General features: G+C 36.7%; 1 protein-coding gene across 2 annotated transcripts in view; it reads left to right on the plus strand.

Annotated features, from left to right (window-relative positions):
• The window catches only part of UXS1 (UDP-glucuronate decarboxylase 1), a 55,977-nt gene that overhangs the window by 18,480 nt on the left and 10,241 nt on the right, over nucleotides 1-27,256 (plus strand). Inside the window, exons 5-9 of one of the 2 annotated variants that reach the window (XM_064407972.1) lie at nucleotides 2,130-2,190; nucleotides 6,938-7,118; nucleotides 18,121-18,225; nucleotides 19,577-19,636; nucleotides 21,668-21,789. In XM_064407972.1, the coding sequence (XP_064264042.1) occupies nucleotides 2,130-2,190; nucleotides 6,938-7,118; nucleotides 18,121-18,225; nucleotides 19,577-19,636; nucleotides 21,668-21,789 (529 nt within the window). Of the gene's footprint in view, nucleotides 1-2,129; nucleotides 2,191-6,321; nucleotides 6,341-6,937; nucleotides 7,119-18,120; nucleotides 18,226-19,576; nucleotides 19,637-21,667; nucleotides 21,790-27,256 lie in introns of those variants that run through there. The other variant, XM_064407973.1, reaches the window with a different exon arrangement.

Genomic DNA, 27,256 nt, shown 5'->3' on the forward strand with positions numbered 1-27,256 from the left:
GATAAATCTTGTTTCAGAACTCTAGGAAAAGGGAGATGGAATCAAAATATTTTTTTAACTCTGTATGAGCCAATCTGTATACTGTCACAAAAGGGTTGCTCTTATTATTGTTTTATTATTATTTTTTAAATAATGTAGCCATTTGTCTCTGGTGGTTCAGCTGAATGTGGGTTGATGCAATTAATATTTTTTAGATTGTATATCTGTGTGAAGTGGCAGTAAATAACTACTCACTGTCAGATGCCTGAAAGCTGATCCTGCTTGCAAAGCTTATTCTAGTATCAATGTTTTCCTACTTCATAAGCTGATAAAACTTGAAAGCAAGCCATCTTCATGCTTCTGAGAAGCAGGAAAGACAAGAATTCCTTAATGCTAGTCTCATGACAAGAGATTGTTTAACTGAAGCTAGAGCTGTAAAGTTTTTATTAAGAATTTGCATACCAAAAGCATTGCCATGTAGTCATCAAAGCAAGCATCAAGTCAAGATAAACTCCATTTTGTTGCCAAAAGATTTTTGGCTTCCAGACTCTATCTCACTGCCTCTAAACTGCTACTGGTGTAATAGAAGGAGCAAAAATGGTTGTGACATCCTTTTGGCAGCAATATGACCCCAGGCTGGATTACTGCAACCTTAAAGTAGTGGTCTTCGGAATGGAGGAGAGACTTGTCTTGCATCTAGTTATTTGGCACTTAAACTTGTTTTGAACTCCATAAATCTGTTACGAGGGAATTTCCCTCTATCTCAGAAAGGACATGGATTACATGTCTGCATTGTGCTTGTGCACTGTCTTTCATTTCTTCAGCATAAATCAAAGAAATTGTTAGTGACCTGTATAGTGATGTAAGGCAAGTGTAGGTAGCTTCTTTTTCAGTCTCCCTGTGTGGCTAACATTGGAAGATTCCATTGCCATATTTCCTCAATCTGAGAAACTGAAAGCAGGTTTCATGCTGTGATGAAAATTGGACAAAGTACTGAAGCATCTGTGCTCTGGTGCTGAAGAATTCCTGTTGAGCCAGTACTGCAGGTTAGAAGCAGAGGAGGGGGTGCTTCAAGGTCACAGTTGTAGGGTCAGGTCAATCAGCAGCTGTTGGTGAGTAGAAGAAAATGTAACTCTTGGCATTTTTAGCTCCTGCATGCTACACCAGGCCATCTCTAGTCTGTGGACTTACTGGAGGAGAAGAGTAACCATAGCTTAATTTATGTGCAGTATCATGCTGATATTTTGTTAAGGAAAACATGAGCTATTAAATTGCCAAGACTATGAGGCTAATTACTGAAATAAATGAATAAAAATCATACCTTCTTTCAGAGGATTTTGTTGCTCTATGCAGAATGCATGCCAGGGAGGGAGAGAAGTTCTTCTAAGGTTTGAAGCATCAAGAGCTTGAGAGAGCACTTAAGATTCATATATTGCATAATTTTATGGGGTTTTTTTTTGGTTTGATTAAGTTTTTGTAAAGAAGATGCAAAAATTAAATTACTAGCTTGAAGACCATCAAATAAATGGCAGTCTAGTATGTCTAAGAAAATTAAGATTACTATACATACTGAATAAGCTGTCTTATAGAAATTGTTGAAATATCTTAAAATGTGTCTTCCAACATTCTAATTGTAAACTTTATATTGGTTTTTGTAAAATTTTAAGGCAAATTAAAACTTTGTTGTAAGTTTCACATTGAAACTTCAAGAAGTGTTTGAAGTCAATGCGGTAAGTCAACAAAATTTGCTTTGTGTTCAAGAGCTTTTAAGAGGATTGTTTGTCTTTTAAAACTTTAAAAATAAGGTATCCAGTCACTGCTCATGTTGTATTGTTTTAGTCTCTTGTGATGTCATGCCTGACACTAGTTCTGTACTCAAAAGATAAAAGTCAAATGGTTCATTATATAAAATCAGGCAGAAATTTTAAAAGCACTGTTTGCAGATGAATTTTGATATTTCAGCATGCATAGGCATTGTCTTGTGTTCACCCAGATCCTTTTTTAGAATAAAGGACTAAATATACTTACAGCAGAACTTTGAAGAATGGAAGGTTTTCCAAGTAGTTTCTCACGTATTAAAGAGAAGTATGTGAAAGAAACCAGGCTGAAACTTACTTAGTTTTTCTTCTTTGTTTTGAAATGTTCTGTAGTTTCACCCAGAAATACCCACCAGTGAAATTTTTATCAGAAAAGGATCGTAAAAGAATCCTGGTAAGTTTGTGTTTACTCAGAGATTGTTTTGGGGAAATACAAAAAACTTCCATGGAATGTAATCTGTTTTGTAGGATTAAAGACATGAGAAGGCCTGAAGGGCATTACCTTGGATGTCATATGTATTGCACAGGTTTTAGGGCACTGCTTCACTTATTTGTGTTGATCTTCTCAAACTCTGCATACGAACAATACACGTGGACTCTGTTTTTGAAGTTTGACTTGCCAACTAAACTGCTCACCCTGTAACTTCTCAGGATCACATTGCCAGAGAGTCTTTGTGTATGCTCCCAGATGGCTTAAGCTTTCAGAGGCTGGGAAACTTCTTAAGCACATCTTAACAGGAACGTTGTGTGATCAAATTGGGCACAATCAAGTCATAAGGCTAGAAAAGAATGTGCTCTGCAGGGAATGTTCATCTCTCTGTATCTTCTCTGTTGTTTCTGTTATTTTGAAGCATCATAAGCAGTTGAGGGTGGAAGAGGAGGGCAGGTTAAGTCAGGACAAGGAGTTGTCCAAGGCATTCTTAAACTTAGTGAATTGTGCTAGAAATCAGATTTCCAGTTTTGTCTGCAAACACTTTTGATGTTATCTGTCACCTAGATTTTTTCCTTATTTCTGTGTATCTTGGTGGGGGGGAATTGTCCTCATGTTTTGAAGGCAGAGAAAGTATACCTAATAGAGATGTGTAAAATGGAGTAGGAACTTCTGCTTCTCTAGTAATGAAAGAGAAGTCTACAACAAAACCCTGCTAACGTACCTAACTTAGCTGGTGCTTTTGTTTGTTTTGGCTTCAAAATCTTAAAGAAAAAACTGAAAAGATGCAGACAAAATTATTTTACTGCATATTTAGGCAATAATCTTCATTGCTATTGAAAAATTTCACAAAGTGTTACCAAATCAGTTTAGTTCTGCAATGGTGTTCTGTCGTTTTTATGACAATTAGAAGAAGGGAGATCTGTAGACTCCCAGAGTCCCTGTTGAATATAGAAAATAAACTGAGGAAAATGAGAGAGGTTTAATTTTGAAAATTCCTAAATTGTGTGCTTCGTGTGTTTGCAAGGGTATAAAGTAACCTTAATGTCATGTTTTCTGTGTAAGTGAGAATGTACTTCCAACAAAAGTGTCAGTGAAAGCTGTTAACAGGCTGTGGAGCTCTTAATGTTCACTTCCAGACTTTGCCACTGAAAAATACTGGGTATTTTGTTGAAATTTGTTGTTTCAATGGAGATGGGCAAGTAGTTGGAATAGGAGTGTTTTCAGCTGACCTGGAGGTGAATAGCTTTTTGGTTCCCTGTGTATTTTGTAGAGTTTAAATGACTACAGAGAAAGCCTGGCAAAAGGAGTGGCAGGTTGTTCTGACTAGTTTTGTGCCAACTTGGATGGGCATTCGTAGGCCTCCTGCCCATGTGGGCAGTTCCATTCTGTTACAATGTTGCTGTCATACTTTTAGGGGAAATAATCCCATGTTCTTTTGAGTAGCTGAAGGTCCCATAAAAATGTTGTATGACACTTCAAAATTCTCATTCACTGGCCAGCCAAGTGAATTTTGCTAGATCTTGTATTTTTGCTTTGTATTTTGTTAGTACTACATCTTTTTCTAGAATGCATTCTTAATTTAACTTTTTTTTTTTTATTCTCTCTGCAATCTCCAGCTCCAGCCTGGAGATCCCCACAGCACTGTCCTAACAGTTCTAACAGTTACTTTTAATTAAACAGCATCTCTCTGGAGATGATTTCTCCAGAGTGGTGGTATCTCAGCTGAGACCAGATATCCTGTCACTTTCATTGAAAAGAGATCTTCACTTTGTTGTGCATGATTTGTCTATTTCCTGAGTTCTCTGAATTGACTAGGCCACAGGCTTTCATATGAAAGAGAAAGAATTCTGTTGTGTGGAAGCTAGTGTTGCCATTGGTTCCATCTGTTGGGTGGGTTTTTTCTGAATTGAATATAGTAAAGTGATAAAAGCAGAAAACAAAAAAATGAATATCATTTCCTTATGGGGCATAAGATGTTTTGAATCTGATTGCAGACAGCAGAAGCATGTAATAAATAGACAAACCTGTAAGTGCCACTAGTGAAGATAATTATCTGTAATATTTGTGCCCTTTAGAAGGTGCTGAAGTTACCAAGCATATGTGCACTACTAAGTAATTAAATATTTTCATTAATGTTGTCTTAATAAAGAATTCCTTTTTAAGACCCAAGTGCTGGTGCTCCAGTTCTGATATGGATATGATTCATGTACAACTTATGATTATGTAGATTAATATGTCATTGTGATTTGCAGGAAGTAATATTTAGAAGTGATGCTTGTATGAGTAATTACAGGAAGGTTGTACAAAGAACTTCAGTGATAAATCATCTTTTTTAATATTGTATCAAGTGATGATAAAAAACATAATTTACATAGTTTTTTTACTTTTCCAGGGGAAGTTCAACTCCTTTTTCAATAATTTCTTAAGTTCTTTGTCTAATAGCCATGGAAGTGATATGTTAATAAAGCCAACTTAGATTCATCATAAAAACTATTTGTAGGTTTAAGGTAATTGAAAACTTCTTTCCAGACAGAATTGGTTTGTGCTTTTTTTTTTACCTTTTTTATGCTTTTTATGCTTCTTATTGTGTGTGTGCTTTTTTTCTATTCGTTTTATGCTTTTTTGCCTTTTTTGTTGGCTTTGTGATTTTTTTTAAGGGATATTGGGAAGAAGACACTTCCTTTTACTGCACCAAAGACATATGTTGCAAGCACTGAGTTTATCTTCTCTAGTATCTTGGCAATAGAAGTAGCAGCAGCAGATTTCCTTGAGCCTCAGTTGAAGGAGTAGGTTCAGGTCTTCTACAGAAAAGTCTTATCCAGGTCATCACAGAAAAGCCAAAACCCTTGGGATGCTCAGCAGGGCTGCAGCTTGTTTGCAAGTCAGGATAAACTCATGGCATTAGGTTTGCCATGCATGGGTTTGGTTTTTCCCTCTGGTAAGTGGTGACACATGGCAAGGGGATGTTCTCCCTCAGTTACTGGTCCTTTGTCCTCGTTCTCAGCATTCTGACAGAAACCTGCTCTTCCCTCCTCTCTGTTGCAGAATGTGAGCCTTGAGATTCTTTCTTTTGTTCCAGAGGAGATTTCTCCTAAATCCTGTTTCTCCTTCAGGTTTGTCAGGGAACTGAATAAGATGTTGAATCTGCCATAAGGAAGCCCTGACAAACTCAGAAGAATACTGAATTGACCAACTAAATTTTCTTCCACTAAATGCCATTTACAGGTGTTTTGACACACAGGTGCCCCTGAATTTTTAATAAGAAAAGGAAGGATGAGAATACAAGAAGTGAACATGCAAGTTTTTGTAAAAGAAAACAGATGTAGTTTTTGTATGTTTTTTTCCTTTTCAGTCTTTGGAGGTTTTCCTTTGCCTTTTTTCCTAGTTTAAAAAAAAATCTGCTAATCTTGCTTTTTAAAACAGTGGATGGCAGGGTAGTGAACAGGATAAATGTTTAGTATTTGACTAATGCAAAGTAAAAGACCTTAAGGCATCTCATCCTTTTCCATACATCACTTTGTCATTCAGTACACTATCCATTCATTAGATTCCTGCTTGATTCCACCTTGTCCTTTCATTGTTTAGTTAGTTGTCACTACAGCTGAAGAATGGACATCAACACCTGAATCAATTTTAAAATGTGAATTTGACCATGAAGATATATTAAATAGCTGATACCACATGGGTTTTTAAAAGTCTGCTTTTTCAGTGTTGTGATCTGTTGTGTCTTGGTTCTTGAAAACAGTTCATGAAATGCAGAGAAAATAATTGCTTCTGTAGGTAGGTCTGGATGTGTCACACAACTTGCAGTTCTGCTTATTGTGCTGACTGCTTCAGTACTGAATAAGTGATTTTTGTTTGCTTATTTACTGTTACTGTCTGTGGTGCAAAAAGAGAAAAATTAATGAACTTTCTTGTTTCTTCGATGAAACAGGAGTACAGGGTTTAAATATTTTATTTCTGCTTGTTTCTTTGCAGCCGAACATCAGAATTTCAAGACAGGCAAATGCTTCATGTCAGAGCTAATGGTATAGAATAGAGTTTTTTCAGTTGTAAGGGACCTGCAAAGATCATCTAATCCAACTGACTGACCTGCTCAGGCCAGGATGATGTAAGCTATGGATGCATTAAGACACAGAAAGAATGATTTTGGTTTAGGAGATATTTCAAATGAAAGGCCTTCAGAGAATTCCTTTCCTCCTTTCTGGGTGAAAACTTACAGTACTTACGTAGAACACCCAGCACGTCTTCCATGTAAACCAGACAGAAACTGGATTTGACATGTCTGATAAATCTGACATGAAAATAACCTGGCATTCTGTCATACCTTTTTTTTTCCTCTGAGAAATGGGATTTGCAGAAATTTCTCCTAATACCTTTCTACATGTTTTTAGGCTTTGCTGTCACAAAAAAGAGCACAAGCCAATTTGAAGGAAAAAAAGGAAAATAATGTAATCTGAAAAAGAGATTTTGTTGATGTGAATAGGTAGCTGACCTTCTAGCCTGACAGTGATGAAACACGTCAAGTATGTCTCTCAAAATTTTTAAATCTGTAAATTTTGGAAAAAAAAAATGCACATGGAAATGGAGTTGTTTCCCCTGGAGTAAGCAAAGATCTGAAACCTACTGTTCTGTCTTCATGTTTGTAGACTTTGTCTAGTGTTTCTGTAAAAAGAAAAAGAAATTTATACCAACTGTCCTAACGCAGATAACTGGAGGAGCAGGGTTTGTGGGTTCTCATCTTACTGACAAACTAATGATGGATGGCCATGAGGTTACAGTTGTGGACAACTTCTTTACGGGCAGGAAAAGAAATGTGGAGCACTGGATTGGTCATGAGAACTTCGAACTGATAAATCATGATGTCGTTGAGCCCCTGTACATTGAAGGTAGGTAGTCTCTGCTTGGGTATTTGCACTTTTTTGTTCCTTTCCCTTCTAAGTCTGTGTGTCTGTAAAGAAATGAAACCCACATGCTGACTTCTGGGTTTATCTATCTAGTATCTGTATGCTTTGTTTATTATTAGATTGTTTACTGTGACTAGTATGGAGTCAGAGGTTCAGAGCACTCTTGTCTGAAATCAATTCTTTTCTGAGTGGACAGGAGGAAAGAGACCTTTAAAACATCCTGATATGTCTGATTTTATGAGAAGGCAAGATGGCAGTGGATCAGTCTGTCTGTCCCATCCATTGTCCCACTTTCCTATGTGCCTGCACAGGTTTACACACACAGAATATGTGGTCCAGAAACTGAAGTGTAATTGAGGGCTGCAGCTACACTAGACCTGCATCCTGCAACTGTGTGTGGTCAGTTGGGAAGAAATTAACTTTCCTTAGTTGCCTTCAGTGTCTTCTGTGAAAAACATTGCTCCAGCTTTAGGTACAGGCATTCTACAACGTGAAGAGTTGGAAAACAGCAGCACTAAATTTCCCTGATTTTCAACAGAAAAAAAAAATACACCAGTCCTAAAGAAAGAAGTAAACAAACAAAAGCATGTTCTGCTTTAAAGTAGTAGCTCAACATCTGAACTGTCATTAACCTCAAACTATTAAATAGTGAGATTTTAAGGCACCATTAACATGGTTGTATTTGAGAGAGAGAGACATGCATTTATAGACTCTTATAGAAGTATCTAACCATATAATGAGTCAGTGAAAGCATTGCTCAAATTACACTGCTGTTCTGGTGGGTGTGCTTCTATCCTTCTAAAACTCTGTAGCAATGTACTTGTTCATTTTAAGAAAAAAAATTACTGAGTGGTTTGGGTTGTTTTTAATTCCTGACAAATTCTAGTGGATGAAATTTCACAGGAAATATCTCTAGTATTATTGCTAGTGATGAATTCCTGGCAACACTACTGAAACAGTCCTTCAAAAACACATGCTCCTGCTCTGTTCTGACAATGTGCTGCTTCAGTTACTGCATGTTATTTAGAAGTTATTTCAAACTTCTGCTTCCACTGACAGGATAATGGAACAAGGATCTTATTAACTGACTCCAGGTGCTGGTAGCTCATACCTCAGCCAGATCAATTTGTCAGCTTTTCTAATCTTTTCCATTCTTTTCCTTCTTTCTGACTGATTACATTTGAGACTTTCTCAGAGAATTATCATCACTGCTATATTGTTGCCCAGCTAACTAGGCACTAATGAATGGGAATTATTTCCTATGGCCTGTGTAATTAAGACACCAGTTCCCTATTTAGTACTGACAGCTAATTATTACATGTTATTCAGTGGGTAGTTTATTGGATGTCTTTTCATCTTCTAACAGTGTAAATTGAGGCCGGCATGGCTAAGTGTTAAAATAAAATTAACTTTCATACACTAAGAATGTGGTAAAATTTCATTTCATTGCAGAGTTTATAGTCCAATGAGGAAATGAGGAGACAGTTTTTTTAAAAGATCAGCAAGTTGGCCTATAGATCAGATACTTCTTTTCTTACTCCCAGTTTCTCCTTTTTACTTGTAAACAGAAGTTGGAATGACTGTGCTGTCATGATAAAAAGTAGGTTTGTGTCTGAAGAATTTCTCTGTATTTGCTGTCCTGTTTAAACCAGGTTATATAAGGTTGTTTGACAGCTCAGTTCCAGAGAGGATAATCAGTGCTTTATTTCTGAAAGAGACCTTATTTTTGGTCTAGAAAGAACAGTGTTTTCTCTTTGGATATGGAAAAGTGAATTTAGTCTCAAGATGGGTAGCTTTCAGCTTCACAGTGGTGCCTACGCACAATCTGCCTTGGCTGCGTCATTGTCTTTGAACCGCGACACCAAGTGGGACTCAGCATTCTTGGATCTTCATCTAGGTTGGCCAGAGACAATAATAAATCACACAAACACACATCTTTTAGCCTTGTGACAACTGTAGTTACCTCTAGTGCTGAATGTCTTTCTTCTCTGCGAGGATTTTACTTGCTTTAGCATTTGGAAATGTCAGTGGGAGATGCACAAGTTTTCACTTTGTTTTATTCAAGCAGAAGAAAAAGGATTTTGAATTCTTTAGTGGAATGAAAGTAGTTCAGGAATGAACTTGAAAGATGAAAAATAGTAAAAAAAGTTGGAAATATTAACCCTTCTATTCCTATTATAGTTCAGTTCTGTATGTTTAAAGATATTTTCATTTCAGCCTAACCCTCACATAGAGATTTAATACACTATTAAATGGGCACAGGAAGACGGGGTTATTTTTCTGAAGGCTGGTCTGGAAAGAAAAGAATCTTTTAACACTTTTTTTATATAATCAGGAAAAAAAAAAAAATACGCCTTTACTTATTTTCTGCCTCGTTCTCTACATTCATTAAGGTTACAAGTGCCCCAAGATAGTCACTTGAGAGCACTGTGGCTTGTGTTCCTACAAACTGTATTGTAAGGACACACAGATGTTAATTGGAACACAAATGAGAATTAATGCTTCGTCTGGTGTTACTGTGATGTACCCCAATTGTGAGTAATAGATAAACTGCATTAGAAAATGCCAAAGGAAATTCTGTATTAAATAAATGTATGTTATTAGTAGTGTACTTGTTTTACATAGTGATATAAGCATTAGTGCTGTTTTGTTTATGCTCACCTTTGCATTCAAGTTGTCTCTGTGTTTGTAGTAAAAAGTAAGGGTTTGTTTTTATATCACTTCAAGCCACCCAAGTCTGTATTTCTATTGTTATAGTGAAATATTTTGTTATATTGTTATATTTAAATATATGTGTTTAAAAAAGGAAAAAAAAACAAAACAGAACCACAACAAAACAAACAAAAAAGAACCCCCAAAAAAAACAAAACCACACAGCCTGTATACCCCACAAAATCCCCAAAAACACACACATGAAAAGCCAAAGCACTTTCAAGGTGATGTCATGTGATGGCGCATGATTATTCCGCAAACTGAATCCCTAAGCAGGAAAAAATCCCTCTCAGTTCTCAGTCTTGAGGTCTGGTTTTCAACTACCCTTAGGCACATACAGCAGTTGAATAAATCTGGAAGAAAACATCAAACAGTTATATATAACCCATATCCTTCTCCCACTGGTGTTTTTTCTTCCTGCTTCCTCAGCAACTTTTGGAAGGCTTAATCTTCTGTAAAGTGATAGGTGCACGTTTCCTTTAAACCCAGCTATCTGCAGTATCTGAAAAATATCCTCAGCTGAACTGCTTCACAGTTCACAAGAGCACACTTCGGCCTTCTATTTCTTTTTGGTTGCTTGGTACTATTGCTTTGTTTTGTTTTTACTACACCTTTCACAAATTTGAAACAAAAACAGCCCTGAAAATGCCACAGATTTATAGTCAATGGCAGCAATTGAGTGAGTTCAACTGATTTCACTCCCCTATTCAAAGGTGCACAGTATGTTTTAGAAAATACTGTAAGATACTTCTAAAATTGCAGTCTGTGGCAGCTGAAAGTTTGCTGCCCAAACTTTTTTTGGGCAGAGCAGTGAAGAGTTGTTCCATTCTGATGCTCAAAAACTTTTATTTTAAATAAGTGCATGTGCACTACCTAAGTAATATATGAAATGAGAAGTGTAAGTGGTAGGTAATGATCAACTATTTTGTGGTTTATGTTCTGAGATTAACTGATCTTCAGTTAAATAAAACTGTTCAGTTTTGCTCTTGGTTTGTTGTTCTGTTTTAAATCTTCATGCCAGCAGTCCAATTTCTGGAAAAACATTTCTTAAATGTTGGCTCTAATTTCAGTGACTGTTGTGAACACAAAGGTAATTTTGGCTATTTTGACTCTTGCTGAAAATGTTTTAAAAATGTTACAATAAAAACATGTTTTGCAGGTTGAGAGACAGGGTGTTAGCACGTGATACATGTAGTAGCAAGGATATTGGCTTTCAGAGCTTGTAAGAGTTGTTGTAGTTGCTAGTTACATGTACACACGTAAGTAAAGTAATGGTATTTATATAATTTTAGTAAATCATTTGCTTGACTGGGGCTAAAAAAACCCTTCTATTTCTAAGGACTTTGCTGGCTTGTAGGCCTGAGTTGATTTTTAAGGCTAAGACCAACAGTCTCACAAAATTGGTCAAAAGAATAGTCTATAGCCTTCTTGTGAGTAACAGCCTTCCAGATGTCAGGATGGTAACCTTTTACTAAACAGTGTTCTAGAGCATCCCAGAATTGTTCAGTCTTCAAGTCCTCCCACAGGTAGTTTAAATGCATGCAAATACAAACACAAAGGGTGTGTTTAATACACAGCTCTTTTTTTGGCTTCCATATTTCCATCCTAGATTTTTCCCTTCCTAGTCTTTGTTCTCTGTGCTTAATAGATTCAGCTGGCTGGTTTTAAATTGTATGGTCAGGAAAGTCTATGGAAAGGCAAAGGGTAACAAATACTACTTTATTTTGTTTGTCCAGAGCCAAGTGCAGTGGTGCTTTGATCTTGGTCTGGTGTGAGGCTCTTCAAAACTGCTCCAGTATGAGCAATATGGTAAATCTTTATGAAGTTAATCCAGTTTGCCTGACATTACAGACAACATGTTTAGCATCAGGTAAAAGAACTAGTATTTGTCCTTTTTAGTTCAGGGCAATAGAAATGTCTCCCTTCATTGTATCAGCTTCTTTGGCCTGACCTCCAGTAGTGAAATCAGCACAGCTGTTTGGTTTTTTTACAAGAAAAGTCCATACATTCAAGCTGTAGAAACTTATTTGTACGCTTCTGATCAAAGCTTTTCTGCTCAGTGTTTCCTGACTAGCAAATGCAGTGATGGATGCAGGTGCTTAGTGGACTTAGTGACCCGTTCAGTCCTTTCTGGCACCATGACACATGTTGAAGGCAGAAATCAAAGATGCAGGTCATTTCCTGTCTTGGGAAATGTGGTAGATTTCTCCCTTGCCATTCACTTAGGAAGCATGAAGAACATATGCAGTATTAGGGCTAGAAAATACAGATGATACGAAGGAAAGTAGTTTTATGGCAGTATTTTGGCATTTGACAGAGTATTTTGTTCTAGTCACCCTAGGACAAATGGTTTTATTGATCATTCTTGTCTAACATTAAGGAAAACACGAGACTGAATGTTTGTGTCCAAATGTAGGTATTGCAGATTCCATATATGCTAAATTTTAGGGATTTTTTTAACTTTTCACATAGAGAAGGGCATAATTGGCAAACATTAGCTGTTGTTTACCTTGCAATATGTTACTTCAACCTTATGTTGAGCACAGACTTCTATATTTGCAACAGTGTACCTTGTGTACCTGACTTGCATGTTTATGCCAGCTTCTGTGTCTGTGCTATTTTTAAATTAATTTGATTTTTTGGCCTTTTTTTCCAATAAAATTGTAACATAACAAGTTTGTTTAATTTTTCTTTATTGGTAGTTTATGATCCTATGCTTGCTAAACTGCTTGCTGCTGTCTTCACAGTTAGCAAAGTCCCAGTCTCCCATGTGAGCTACACCTAAGACTTGCAGAATTTTATTGTTATCATTTGTTATTCTGCTGTGGTCCTTAACAAAACACTTTGCACAAATGTTCACATGGTTATTTTCAAATAATTGCGCTATGACTTACTGTGTTTGTGGGGTGCCCCACGAAGGAAGGAAGGAAGGAATTATGAATCTGACTCCAGGTTTTCAGAAGACTAATTTATTATTTTATGATACCATATTACATTAAAGAATACTAAACTATACTATACCAAAGAATACAGAAAGGATACTTACAGAAGGCTAAAAAAATAATAAGGAAACTCGTGACTCTCTCCAGAGTCCTGACACAGCTTTGTGCCATTGAGTCAAAACAACTCACAGCAGAAACCAATGAAACAATCGCCTGTTGTCTCCAACCACATTCCAAAGGAGCAAAACACACAAGAAGCAAATGAGATAATGTTGTTTTCCTTTTTCTCTGAGGTTTCTCAGCTTCCCAGGAGAAAAATCCTGGGTGAAGGGATTTTTCAGAGAATATGAATGTGACAATGACTTTATTGCAAACCTAGCTCAAGGCTTCGTATTAAGTGTTGTAAAACTTCTTTACCTCATGTAACAAGAAAGAGTTGTGGAGGTCAATTACTAGGTGTATTTCTTTCTGTCCTTCAGAAGATACTGTCCCAGGCACCCAAGCAGTTAATCCTGTGAAAAGCTGTAGCTTGGAGAGCTTTCTCCATCTCTGGCTGGAACAGTTAAGTTGCCTGCTATCCTAAATAACTGTCAGCTTTGTGCTACAATGCACAAAGTTGTCAGCCAAGCTGGGTGGATGGCTTTGTCTAGCTGGCCTGCTGAAATTCTGAGAGTGAAAAAAAAAAAAGAAAAGCAGATATTTTTCAGACCTGACAGTTAATAGAGGGAAGGTGGAATGAGAAACAATTATTCTTATTTCAGCATTGTTAGCTTGATGGATCAAATACGGAAAGTTTGTGGTAGAAACTTTTCACCCTCCTGAAATGTCCAGCATTCTCCAAATGTTTTGGAAAAACGGTGATATTTTTCATTGGTCTGAGGCTTGATAAACAAAAGATTCCTTCCCAGGCAAGAGGCAGAGGTCCTGTAGCTGCCTGGTTGCCTGTCCTTCTGATCCAGAAGATGGCCATCTGACACTTGGCAAATTCCCCATCTTCTATCTCTCTGCCAGTTCTGCTCTTGCTGAACCTTTTCCGTACAGGGATTGATTTTTGCCTTTATGCATGGGGGGAAAGGTACTTTGAGGCAAATGAGATGGGCAAGACTGTACAACCTTTTTTTTCCCCCAGCTCCTTCTTAGTTTCATTTAAAACAATTCCTAGCTGGGAAACAAAGAAAGAATGAAGGACTAAAAGAAGCAGAGTGCTTTTTTTCTTGCTGTCTTGCTTTCTATCTTTATTTTGCACTGTTTTTCACACTTAATGTTTAAAAATAAGTAAATAAACTTTATATTATAAGGAGCTTTTGAGGTTTTGTATTTGATATGCATTTGTTTCTAGCTAACAGTTCTATGACCACTTGGAAAATCACAAGCCTAGCTGTATCCTTGTGGAGCAAAAGAAATGGTAATTTTTGACCTTCTATATCTGAATTGCCGCATGCCATTAAAGGAACCATTCCTGTATGGGCTGCTGTGTGTCAAAAATTAGCAGTATTTAAAAAAAAAAAAAGCAAAGAAACCACAAAACAAAATTAAGTGAAAGGAGAGGGAGGCAGGAAAGAGTTAATTTCTGCTTTGACAGGTTAGGATTGGGCAGTAAATTACTAACAGACAAAAATGTTTTTGAAGTTTTTTCTCTTTCCAAAAATTCCACCAGAGCTTGTCAAAAACCTAATTTAGAAAGGGTTGTGAAGGAATAAGTAGAAAGAAACAGCATAAAACTCAGGTCAGATTTCAGCTTTGAGCTGGCTATAGGTGACTTCAGCAATTATTTTGTTAATTTTTCTGCACCACTGTGTTTGAGTTATTCTTGCTTCTTGCAAGCATCAGTCAAGCATCTTCACAGGGCATTCCTTTTCCCAGCTTCCAATCTATCCCTTGTCTTTGGTTTTATGAAAGTAGCATACTGTGGGAAGGGGATACTTAAATCAAAACTTGAGGCAGTCATGTATTTTATTCATGTTCAGAACTCATCTGTAGGAAGTGTGTTGAAGTTCAATAATCCAGTTAAAATTTACCCCACGCTACATTTTTACATCGTTTCCCCAGCACAAAAAATTATTCCAGCTTTATTCACTGCTTAAGTTTACAGTGTCACAGTGACCAAAGTAAGGAGTACTTATTCCATGTCAGACTTCATCATGCAGAACAATTAACTAACTTCATGTTGCACATAGACTCCTACAAGTTACAATTGCATTAGCAATGCAGGCAAGGGCTTGGACTCAAGCCTGTGCTGGGAACTTTGTTCTGCCAGCTCTCACTGCATCAGGTCATCTTTGAATGCTGTTTGTGTTGCTGTTACAGGTGCCTTGTGTGACAAACACTCTCTTGATGCAACCAGGGTTGATAGTGGTTGGATGTACTATTTCCCGATCATTCAACAACAAATAGCAGAGAACCTGCTACATGAAATTTTACTTCTCTGTACCTTTTTATGTGAGAATAAATATTCAACATTACACATCTGCCAAAATTCTCTCTCTAGCTTTCTGGGCTGTTTTGACATCATCTAGGCAGCAATTCATCTGTGCTCTGTAGAGATAAACAGCTGTAAACCAAAGAGAGAATGGCAACGTAAAAGCAGATCTATTTCGTGGCATCTGCATGAGCATACTGTCAAATATCATTACTCTGTCAAGACAGTAAAACTTGCAGTAACAGTCATTAAGTTTACCTTAGGAGCTCATCTTATGTTTATGTTGATAGTTAATCGTTCTCTGGGGTGAGGTATGGCTTGAAAGAATTGCTCTTTATTTTGGTCACTTGACATTGTGAGTTTAATTAATCAATAAAATTATTTTGCAGGATTTCTTGTGTTGCAGTGATAATGCAGGGTTGCAGTATAAGGTAAATTTTAAAATGCTTCCTCCAGATGAACCAGTGTGTGCTTATCCAAGCTATGTTACATAGAAGTCAGGAGCTGAGCTTGCCCAGTAGACAATAGACACAACAGTTAATCTTAAAAAACTTGACTCATATACAAGCACACTTCATTAGGGATTCAGAAAGAAAGTAGGTTGAATATTTTACCATGCCAATATTGCTGGTATTTTTAAAGTGTTATTACCAGAACATGTGCTTATCTTAGAAAGAGTGTAATGTTTTAATGTGAAGGAGATGTTGTGCTTTGAAGGCTTACCTACTTTTCATTTTTTCATTGCTCAATAGGCTGTTGAAAAGTAAGGGATGACTTTCACATGGATAATTCACGCCACTTATGTATGCTCTTGCCCTACTAGTCTGCTTTTTTTTTTTAATAAATAAGAGGTCAGAAAGCAAAGGTTTGCATACTTGCTTTGCCAAATGAAATTTGAGAATGGGAGGAAGTCTTCAACAGGAAGCACATTCCTCTAATATTTCAGTGTTCTCAGCTAGTTGAAAACAGGTTATAACTTCATAATTGATATTTTATTTTTTCATATAGTGGTGGGATAAGGGGAAATAGCTTTAAATGTAAGAAGGTGGGTTTAGATTTGCGATAGGAAACAGAATCTGTAGTGTGAGGGTGGTGAGGCACCAGAACAGATTGTCCAGAGAAGCTGTGGATGCCTGATGAACACTTGAAAGTGTTCAAGTCCGGGCCGGGCTGGATGGGGCTTTGATCAGCCTGGTCTAGTGCAATGTGTGGTAGGATCTAGTTGATCTTTAAGGTCTCTTCCAAGTCAAACCATTTCTGAATTATTTTTTTCCCCTACTAGATGTAACTCATGTACAGCTTGTGCTGTTTAAGCTAGTACAGTTGTATTTAAATGGAGAAAAAGAAAAAAAATTTCAGTTTTGTTTTTGGGTTTGGCTTGTTTTGGCTTTTTTTGATAGTAAACGGTACTTCTACCCTGTTTTAAGTAGGAAAAATATTTTCACTGGAGGAAATAGTTCCTTATGTCACAGATACTGTGAAAGTTAAAGCCCCCAACAGAAAGCTATGAGAAATCAACTTGTGGTCAAAATACAGATTAATTTTTCATGCTGTGATTTTCCATTGCTTTTTAATAATAAAACACCTAAGGAAATAGAAGGAAAACGTTTGTTTGACCAGTAGTGTTCTGTTCTAGGGCAAGGCAGCCTTATGCCATGCAATATTTTCTTCTGTCAGAATAGCAACTAGCCTTGACTTTTCCAGCTTCTTTCTGGTTTCAATGTCAAGTCTTCTTAAAAAAAGCAAAAAACAAAAAACCCCCTAACTTTTATTTTAAAACACAATGGAGTTCTTTTCCCTTTCTTTTATCAGGCCATTCTAATTATTACTTCACCTTTTGATTGCTTTTCTTGAATGACCTTAGTGTAGGGGATTTGTTCTTCTTTAAACATCTCCTTTGAGCTTATGTTTAATTTTTACTTTTGCAGTTGCTTATCCATGGGTGGTTTTGTTTTAAGATAGTTCTGGCTTGCTGTGATTCAAGTTACATAGAAGGCAGAAATACATTAACATATTTACAACAGTCAAGTTATGAAAGGCTTGCAGGTTGAGCTTTTGAATATCAGATACTCTCTATGACACTGAATCCAGTTTTCACTGCTTTGTTTGTATTGTAATTCAACAAATTTGTTTCCAACAGTCTTTTGTTTCTGATACCTTCAACCTTCAATCATCTCAGGCAATGAATTTCAACTAGTTCTTTGATTAATTGTATTTCATAACAGGGAGTGGAGGAGTGTGTCAAAATCTCTGTACTGGGTTTTGATTTCTGTGTTTGTTTTTTTAATTAAAGCTGAAATACTGTATTAGTGAAAGCATTGCATATATGTGACAAAAGTAACGGGAAAAAAAGACAAAGTTGCATGCTTGTATCTTGCTATATATATTTAATATATAAATGATACAAAGCCAATTAATGTTTCATTGACAGATAATCTAGAAATAAAAATGCAGTATTTAATTTCCCCAAAAAGTTTCTCCTCATATTTAAAAGATGTTTCTACCATTTTTACTTCTCAGTCTATTATAGAAAAATACTCTGAAGCTTGTAGCCACTTAAAACTTGAGGATGACAGAATATTGCAAATATTTCTGCAGCTTCTAAACATTTTGGAAGTTCTCAGCTAAATTTTTTATAAGTGGAAAAGTGTGAACACCAACACAGATATTTATATCCATGCCAACAGTGTCAATATATTACATTATGCTCTAGGTTTTGTTTTACTAAAAATTAAGTTTTTCTTAGAGTTACAACAGGTTTGTGTACATACCATCCATGGGTAGTGAAACAGGAAGCGCTGGGTTCCAGTGCTAGGAAGTGCACAAAGGAATACTTGCTTCTTGACTTCAGTGCTTTCTCATTTAATATTTTATGTGGGAAAATAATAATGCTATCCCCTCTGTTTTTCAGTGGACCAGATCTATCATCTAGCATCTCCTGCTTCTCCTCCTAATTACATGTATAATCCTATAAAAACATTGAAGACCAACACTATTGGGACATTAAACATGCTGGGTAAGTGGAATTTTTTTATTACTTAACTTGGTTAGACATCATATAATCGTAACAGAGTTGCTGGGGAGATGAGAAGATGAAGTAAATGAGCAGTACATTTTAAAAAGTTATTTCTTTACACAAAATAAGGTTGGAGGTATTTCTACCCTATTTGAAGATTTTTGTTGTTTTCCTTTAAATAGATCTGCAAATTACCTCTAATAACATGACTCTCAAAGGACAAAAACTTTGTGCCTGTAAGTTGGCTATGGGGTGTGCAGTAATTACAGAAGTAATCGGAACAATTAAGAGCATGGGATTTTTATAGCACAGTTGTGTTCATGATTGCTGTTTCCACTTTGGTGACTGGAACATTCCCACAATTACCATTTGTGAGTGTTCCTTTCCACTTCAGCAAACGTTGGACAGGGTGGAACTGCACTGTTTTAAACTTCAGACATCAGGAGTACTGCACCCTCTTGTTCATGCCTTGGCTAGCAAATTCTAAGACAGTGTTTAATGTCTAGTGTCATGCTGCATAATTGCAAGGCAGTGTTTTCAGTTTTGTCTACTAGTTTTGATGCTGGGAAGGGGTCTGTGAAAAGAAGACCTCAAACCTTCACTACTTTTTCCTCCCATCTTTCTGCCATTTGGTATGATGCAGACTGATCTGAGTGTCAGTGATCCTATGAATTGTTATGAATCAGAAAAACTCTTGGGTATTAGCATAGCTGAATTTTTTATTTGAGTGATACTCTAGAGATACCGTTCAGAGAATCAAGTGATTCAGTAGCTGTTGAGGTACCAGAATGACAGAGGTGAGAGATTTGTTTGATTTGCCATGTCAACTTGAAGATCAGAAAGCCATTGAAATGGAATGGAGGATAATCTCAGGTGATGGGTAGGATGATCCAAGCAGTTTAAAAGGGCATAATAAAGGAGAAATTATTGATTCTTGTCCAATAACATGTTATTCTATGTAAGTTTCTTTACATGGCTTGCCTTTAATCTATGTAAGAAAGGATTTGATAATCATAATATACCATGTTGTTTCAAGATCTTGGTTTCCTAAGTGGAATGCTTCCCTGGCCTTTATTTAGATTGTAGTAGATTAAGTTCTTGGATGTTGATTCAGTACAACTGCTAGTGCCAGGAGCAGACATGTCACATGCAGGTGCTGCTGTGCTATTCTTAAATTTTCTAGTTTGGAAGTGGGAGCTATGGATGTGATTTACAGCTGAATTTGCCTACTGAGAGAAATCAAATTCTCTTTAAAAACATGTAAAACAGGATCACACGAAAGCAGCTAACATGAGTGAAAGATTCTTGCACTTGCTCTAATTATGTTCTTTCCCCATTGCCCAAAATCTAGGTTTAGCTAAACGTGTTGGAGCACGGCTGCTGCTGGCCTCTACGTCAGAGGTTTATGGAGGTAAGAAGAATAAAACAGTATTTAGAGCTCTTCTTGGATATGATTATGTAAAAGGATATTTACACATCTTTTGTCAGATACCAGAATGATAGATTTTCATCGCTGTCTTAGCTTGATTTTTAGGAGATGTTCTTCTTCCAGTTTAAAATGTGAGAAGGGCATTTACAGTGCTTGCTTTTTGTGTCTAGTCAAGAGTGGTGGCAGGAGACTTGTGGTGTTGTCTGTATCTTTCCTGTGTCCTGGTTTACGTCTCTTTTTCCAGAGGGCTTCTGGCTAAATTGAATATTGTACTCTAAAATCCAGATGCCATAATGAAAACCTGAGGAGAAAGATTTCAGTAGTAAATATGCGTATCTTTTTCCCATCACATTGGAATTGTATTGTTAAGGTTTAGCAATTGCCCTGGTGTGTAAGGGACAAAGGACGTAACTTCCAAGCTAAGAAAGTACTGGTTGTGCATGCAGGTTCTTCTGGTGTCTCTTAAAATATAATATTTGGCAATGCTCTCCATCTTCCTCTTACTGTTAAAAGTGAAGGAGTGAAAGAATGATGGATAGAATGGTGACTGGATGCAGCAAGAGTCTTCAGTACTTCCTAGGGTGTGTAACAGACCCCCCGTGCCTGCCAGAGAAACTTCCTTCTCTTCTGAACTATTGCATAATTGATAATAGCAGTGTTGCAAGATTAGTGGAGATACACGGGCACGATACTGTGCTCAGTGGGAGTAGATTTGAGTCTCAGCTGAAAAGAACAAACAAGTAAACAAAAATATGGTCCAAGGTGCAAGGTACAAAGCTTTGTGAGCAAAGAGTGAGGAAGGACAAGGAACATGGCTCCAGGTGTACACTTTTGGTGGAGCAACTTCAGAAGAGTAAATGCCCAAGCAAGAGATCACTAAGATGATTAGCCAGCCAAAGTGGCCTGAGCATGTGTAGCATTCCTACTGCCTCCCAAGCCTTAGATTATCTATGGTCAGGCTCTACAGAGAAAAATGATAGCCCCAAGGACTCTTCTGCAACAGAACAATCTCCCTTCTGGAGTATCTCCTTTCCCACAGCATCTTTTCAGTCCTTTTTAAGATTGTTGTGAGCTTTTATAATCATGTAAAACTGTGCATTTACCATTGCTCTGTGGCTGTCATATGGCACAAATTCATCCATAATCATGTCTGAACAGCATAAAATCTGGAAGCTTTAATCAGAACTGACTGTCAAGGTTGTTTCAAAAAATTAGCTCTCAACACTAGGAAATTCCATAGTGATGTGTGCAAACTTCAAACCCAGTAGAAATTATACCATTCTAAAGACAACAAAGGGGGAGATGTAACCAAGTGTTTATATTTTTTCAAACTTATAAAGCACACACAGTCAAGGTTCCTAGGTGATTGTTGTTTGATTGCTTGTTTTTATAATCAAGAACTTCTATGCTGGATCAAACCAAAGGATTGTCTAACCTGATTGTGCCCAGTGATAGCTAGTAAAAATGCTTTGGGTAAATAGAAGAAATGTAAATACTTTGTGGTGCATCAGTCTTACCTCTTTACAAAACACAGTGCATCTCCATTTTCTCTATTTTTCTTTCCTTGTTTCCTGTTTTATGAAATTTGAACGTTTTACTTTCATACATAACCTATAATGCCTCTTACATAACTGCTGCCTGCATAACCTGTAATATTTCCTCTGAAGTACATAAGGTAAAAGTTGTATTTATGCCCTTGAGGTAGTCTGTCTTTGCAGAGAAGAATTGAATTTAACCGTCTGTTCACACACGCTTTAGGGAAAGCAGTTGCTGGCTGTTGTTTGCTTGTACTCACTTATTTTACTAGTCTTTCATCTTCTGCCACTGCTGTTTTCATGGTTCCAGTGATTGCACTTTAAAGAAATTGTGTAAGATTTTCTAAAATGCAGAATTCAGAGAGAAGATGTGCTGGCTTGTATAACACAAATGCTCTACTGAAAGTTTCATCACATATAGTCATCTAGTCATCTTTTGATATATCATAATCTAAGGTGGTTTTTTTTTTCCCCATAGATCCTGAAGTTCACCCTCAAAATGAGGATTACTGGGGGCATGTGAATCCAATAGGTCCAAGAGCCTGCTATGATGAAGGAAAGCGTGTTGCAGAGACCATGTGCTATGCATACATGAAGCAGGTATTAAACTTGTATCAGACTTAGTGGTTTTTCTGTAACTACTGAAGGCCCAATGTATGGCAAGGCTGGAATATGTGTATTTAGGGGTAGAAGAGCAAAAGATAATGTCTTGAGTAGGAGCACTTATCCTGTTGTTGCAAATCTGTTTTCTTTAATGGGAAGGTTTTATTGCTCCCATCTGTTGTGTGTTTTCAGATGAGCAGTCTTCTTGTAGAAGATGTGCTTTAGTGTTCTTAATAGGTATAATATGTCTTTCAGTATAGTAAATAGTTTTCAGACAGATTAAACTGAGGTGACCTTAGTGTGCTTAGAAGTCAATGGGATTGAATAAGGCCATTACTGATAAATGTGTAATGTTGAAGGAGAATAATCAAAATCAGAATATAGAGGTAAGAATGGTCTTTAATGAGTACTTACATAGAAGCAATGTATTTTAAGCACTTTTGAAATGTCTTAAAATTATGTAGGTATAAATTACAGACCCTAATGAATATCTAGCTGTGTAATTCCCGTTTTCAGACAAAGACAGTAACAACAGGATAAAAATACAATTTAAAATATGTTTAAGAAATTATACATGCCAGTTTCCTTGTGTTACCTAACCAGCAAGTAGAAACTCATCCTTAACTAACATAACATTGACTGTTTACCTGTAAGTAAATCTTGCTTAATTGTGGTTCAGCTAAGCTCTAGGAGACTATTCAATTAGCAAATATGGCACACTAAAGAAAATAGTATCAGTATTTCTTGTTATTTGCAGCCTTAATATAAAAATGTATAAATCAAACGTAATATATTGTATAGAATTTTAAACCTTTAAATTATAAAATTCCAAATGCTTTTATAAACCTTGAAAACAGAATCAAGCTGAAGTGGTAAGACTTTAAGAGATGGTATAGAGTTGTAATTTTGTCTTATGTCTTCTACCAGACAGAGAAGGCAGAGGTTCTGTCTCATTTGTTCTCTTTTAAATCATTTAAGGTCCAACATGGTGATACTGCTCTCGTTCAGGATGGTGTCTCCAGTATTTCACTGTAGCAAAATATTCCTGTCAGTCTGAAAACCCATTTGCAGTTGAAGATTAAAGTTTTTATGAGAAATTCTTGTGATGTAGGGTGTTGCATTTTTTGCAGGTTTGTGGTACACACTGCAGTATTCTTTTAGGAGGGCATGAGTAGGTAATTTTTAAAATCATGGGCTATATCTTAAAACCACAGAGTGAGTCATGATAGCATCTCAGAGATTTTATGCAGGATTTACAATGAATAGGAAAGGTTTATAAGGTGGAACTGCAGCGCACATGTACATTAAGTAAAAACTCATTATGTAAATGACCTCTCTGTCCTAGAGGCAGCTCTGTGACATATTTCTTGTACTTTGTTATGGGTTGGTGAAGTCAGCCCAAGCTTGTCCTAAGTTCAGATACATTCTAAAACACTGTTGAGCTAGTGTGGGGAAAAGAGAGGGGATGAGTAGTGTTTAGGTGATATGCTGTTACTCGTGGAGGAAACCTTACCTTTTGAAAAGGTCTGATTTCCTCTATGCAGATAAGCATTGTGCTTTTAAGAGGATTTTCAGTAAGAGTGACCTAGCCCCAAACAGTGTGATTTACAGTATTTCAAGATAAAATATTTCCAGAATCTTTCAGCTTCAATAAAAATAAAAAACAGTTAAAGTTATTTTGCATTTTTTGGTAGTTTCTTAAAAAGATTTCCATCATCATGCACATTGCTAGGTACCTTAAATATGTAATAGTGATTACAAAAAATGTGAAGTGAAACTGAACTTCTTCATTATACTTCAGACAGCCTGTTTGAATCAGAATGGTTTTTGAATCTAGTCAAAGTTGACTGTTTGCTGTTGTCAGAGTTCCTCAGTCGTCTGTCCTGACCAAGGCATTTTTAGAGTGTTCTTTTCTACTGGTGGTGTTGTTTTGTTCACTTATTTTGACCTCGTGAATTAAGCATTTCTTGATGCTATCACCTGAAAAAGTGGTGAGAGGGGAGTTCCAGCACGCACTATCGCAGTGTGAATTTTGTGCTGCGTTCAGGACTTTCTGTTCGACCTTAAAAAAAACCTGTATTTGGCATTCTGGAGCTACCTGGAAATCTTGGTATTAATGATTGCGCCAATACTCTGGATTAATTTTTTAATAATTAATTAAAAAATTTTATTTACAATACACCTAAGCAGATGATGCAAATCCCTACCATGAAGATAGTATCTGATACTTTATCAGATATCAATTTAAATGCTTTGCATATTAAGGGTGTTTTGTGAACTAGATTTCTTTCTTTTTTTATACTACTGACCTGTAAGGAGATTCTCCAGAGCTGAAGAAGCACTTCAGGTCACTAGAGAACGTTAGAGGAAAATTTTTCTTCTCCTCCCACTTTCTTCATCCATTTTTTCATACCAGCTATGTGACTCTGAAAGCTGAAAGGTGGTAAGAGGTGGGCTTGGTTGTGATACAGCTATCACATTAAGTGATAGTTTTGGAATTGCCTTACAATAGCTGAAGTGTTGAACTGTAAGCATAACATTTCAACTGTAAAATTGTAGGCTGTGTTCAGGGACCTGCATTATTCCCAGAGTCAGATGATTGAGGCTATCCTTCCAAGCTTGTTTAGGAGCATTGGTGTTTATGTAATTCAGATCTCAGCATCACTGTTTCTGCAAAATAATTCTAAAAATCTATTAGTAACAGAGTGTTAAAAATGGCATTTTTTATACAATTGACAGCATTTTATAAATAAAATTCCTTGGACCCAGCCTCGCTGTAGAGTATTGTAGCTTAAACACATTGTAGATGGATTCAGTATACACAGTGCTAGTAATTCTGCTGTGATTGCAATTCAGAGGTTTGGGAACAATTTTGAGAGTTAATGATCTGTGAAATACATGGGAAAGAATATGAATCAGTAAAAAAGGGACTATTAGAGCAAGGAATGCTAACAACAACCTAAGTAATTTTGGCTGAAACACTGGTAAAGGTTTGTGTCAGGTCACAGTGATACCCCTGCTACTGTCCGGACTTCCCCAGCAGATTTTTGTAATTCCAGTTGTCTGCTGGAGAGCAGACATTTGTAGTTTTTCCTTTCCTGATCTTTTATGCAGGGAGGTCTGACTCATACTTGCTGTATTTAGATAGATCCACAGACTTTGCAAAGAAGGAGGCATTTGTAATTAATTAATAGGAGAAGCTTGCCTGATATCCTTGTGAATTATGGCCACAACATGTCATATTCAAATTGTTTTGGTTAAAAGAAACTTGGTATTTGAATTATATTGATCTATTTTCTAAGACAGTCAACACAAGGAAATACCTGTTCTTAGAAAGCTTATAAAATTAAAATATGTCTTTTTAAATTAAGAAGTCATTATAGCATCCTTGATACCCTTGATAGTTTCCACCTGGTATCTCTAAAACTAAATCACCAGCAAAAACTCATGCTGAAAACCATGGACAGCTTTGTTTTGCAAGGGAGACTGCATAATTAATATTACATTTTAACTAACAGCTATAGAATAGTCTTGAGTACTTATTCAGAGGAGGTATCTCTGTAAGCAATAACAACCTTTTCTGCTTCTTTACTGTTTCTTTTCATCTGTACAGACACAGTCTTTGTGAAGAAATTCATACTGATAAATAATAGAGTGAGCTGAAGTGTTTTGCTAGTCCACAATCCTACACTTTATGATCTTGCTCACAAGCTCCTTTTTTTGATTCCTTATGGAATTTTCTTTCTGATCAATCTGCTGTGGGAAGGCATTGTCTTAAACTGTGAGGCCAGAAGGCAGTTGATCACATTTTATTTCAGCATTAGGGATAAATCTAAAGTTCTCTTATGTTTAGCATATAAATATGAGCCAAAGTGGGTTTTTTTCTTTCTCTAGGATGTAGTAAAATACTGTACATAACTTACTGCAGCAAATCTGGGGAAATAATTGACTTTGATAGTGGGAATATGGTAGAGGTAGTCAGTCATTACATGTTACTGATAATATTCTGAGTAACAGGACATAGCTAAGACAGAGTTAATACAAAAAGGAGTAGAGTTACTCAGCATATAAAAAGGATCACTTCAAATGAGATGTTCATGAAACAGCAAAAGGAGAGTTACGACAATTTTTAAGTTACTGTCTCCAAAATCTCTTTGTCTATGGAAGAGTTTCTTTTGAGGAGACAGATTCCAGTTTTAAAGGGACAAATGAAAAATTAGCTGCATAGAAAATAGATTTTTCAAAGCAGTAGGCTGCAGGGAAAAGCTTTGCTAGATGATACTATAAATAAAATGTTACTCATTTTAAAAGACAACATTACAGTGTGGTGAGGTGAATAAATAGAAGGGAGAAGAAATAATGGGTTGATTGTTACTATGAGTAAGTGCCTACAGAGAATGTGTTGTTTTTCTTTTCTAGATCCCTTGCTAGTTTCCAACCAATACTGGAAAACAAGGCTGCTGCTGTAGCTTGTGCAGTGCAAGAGAAGCTTTTTGGTCAGCATTGTTGAATGAGTTATTTGTATCTTAAATACTAGCTTCCAAGTGCCTTATTTTCTGCAGTTGTTATTAATGGCAGTATCTGGAAAGCCCATGTGAAGTACAACCCCTTCTTGAAGGAGTCAGTGGCCTTCTTAAGATAACGTGCTGGGCAAAACAAAGGAAAGAGCAGCTCTATAAGAATATGTATTTCCAAATGTTGTGAAGGCTTTGGGAATGTTCTGTATTGTGCTGCTGGAAGTATACATTTGAAATGTTACATTGCTGTACTTTTTTAGCTAGCAAGAAATAAAGAGTATGTTCCCAGCTGATGCATTTTGCATGGAAAGGGAATTCTGCTCTTCCCAGGGTCTTTTTCAGCAGGAAGGACCCAGTGGATGTTGTGAGGTTATTTTTTTTGCCTCTGTTGTGGATACAAGCTTGTTGGACAAAGACTGTGTATCTTTTCCTGCGGCACAATAGTTACCTCCCTTGTTACTGTTAGTTTACCATTTAGTTGCAGTTGCAAACAAGGCTTGATTGTGACAAATTAAATCTTAGCTGCAGTTAAATGGAATTGAATGTTGTTTGACTTTCTGCATACTGGGAGGTGTTGGGCTTTACCCATACTACTTGGTGTTTCTGATTTCTCAACACCAAGTAGTAGCTGATGTATTGAATGTCCCTTTTGCCTGTTTCACCTGTAAAAAGCTAGTTCTACTGCTTTCACAAAACATCTTTGCGGATTTGTTTATGAATCACTTGAAGACCTAAGAGAGAAGGTCACATTTTCCTGCAAGTGTCTCTTGTATGTGAAGCTACTTTTATTTCCAAGAAAAATGTGTTTCCAGATCTCTTCTGATTGAAGTGTGTGTGAGCTGCAGCTTTCAGCCACGGATGTACTGACAATGCACTTCTTCCACATACATCCTCTTCCAAGATGAGAGCAAGAATTGGTCTAAGCCTTAGTAAAATACATGGAAAAT

Source organism: Passer domesticus, chromosome 2 (genome assembly GCF_036417665.1).
Source record: "Passer domesticus isolate bPasDom1 chromosome 2, bPasDom1.hap1, whole genome shotgun sequence".
NCBI classification, from domain to species: Eukaryota; Metazoa; Chordata; class Aves; order Passeriformes; family Passeridae; genus Passer; species Passer domesticus.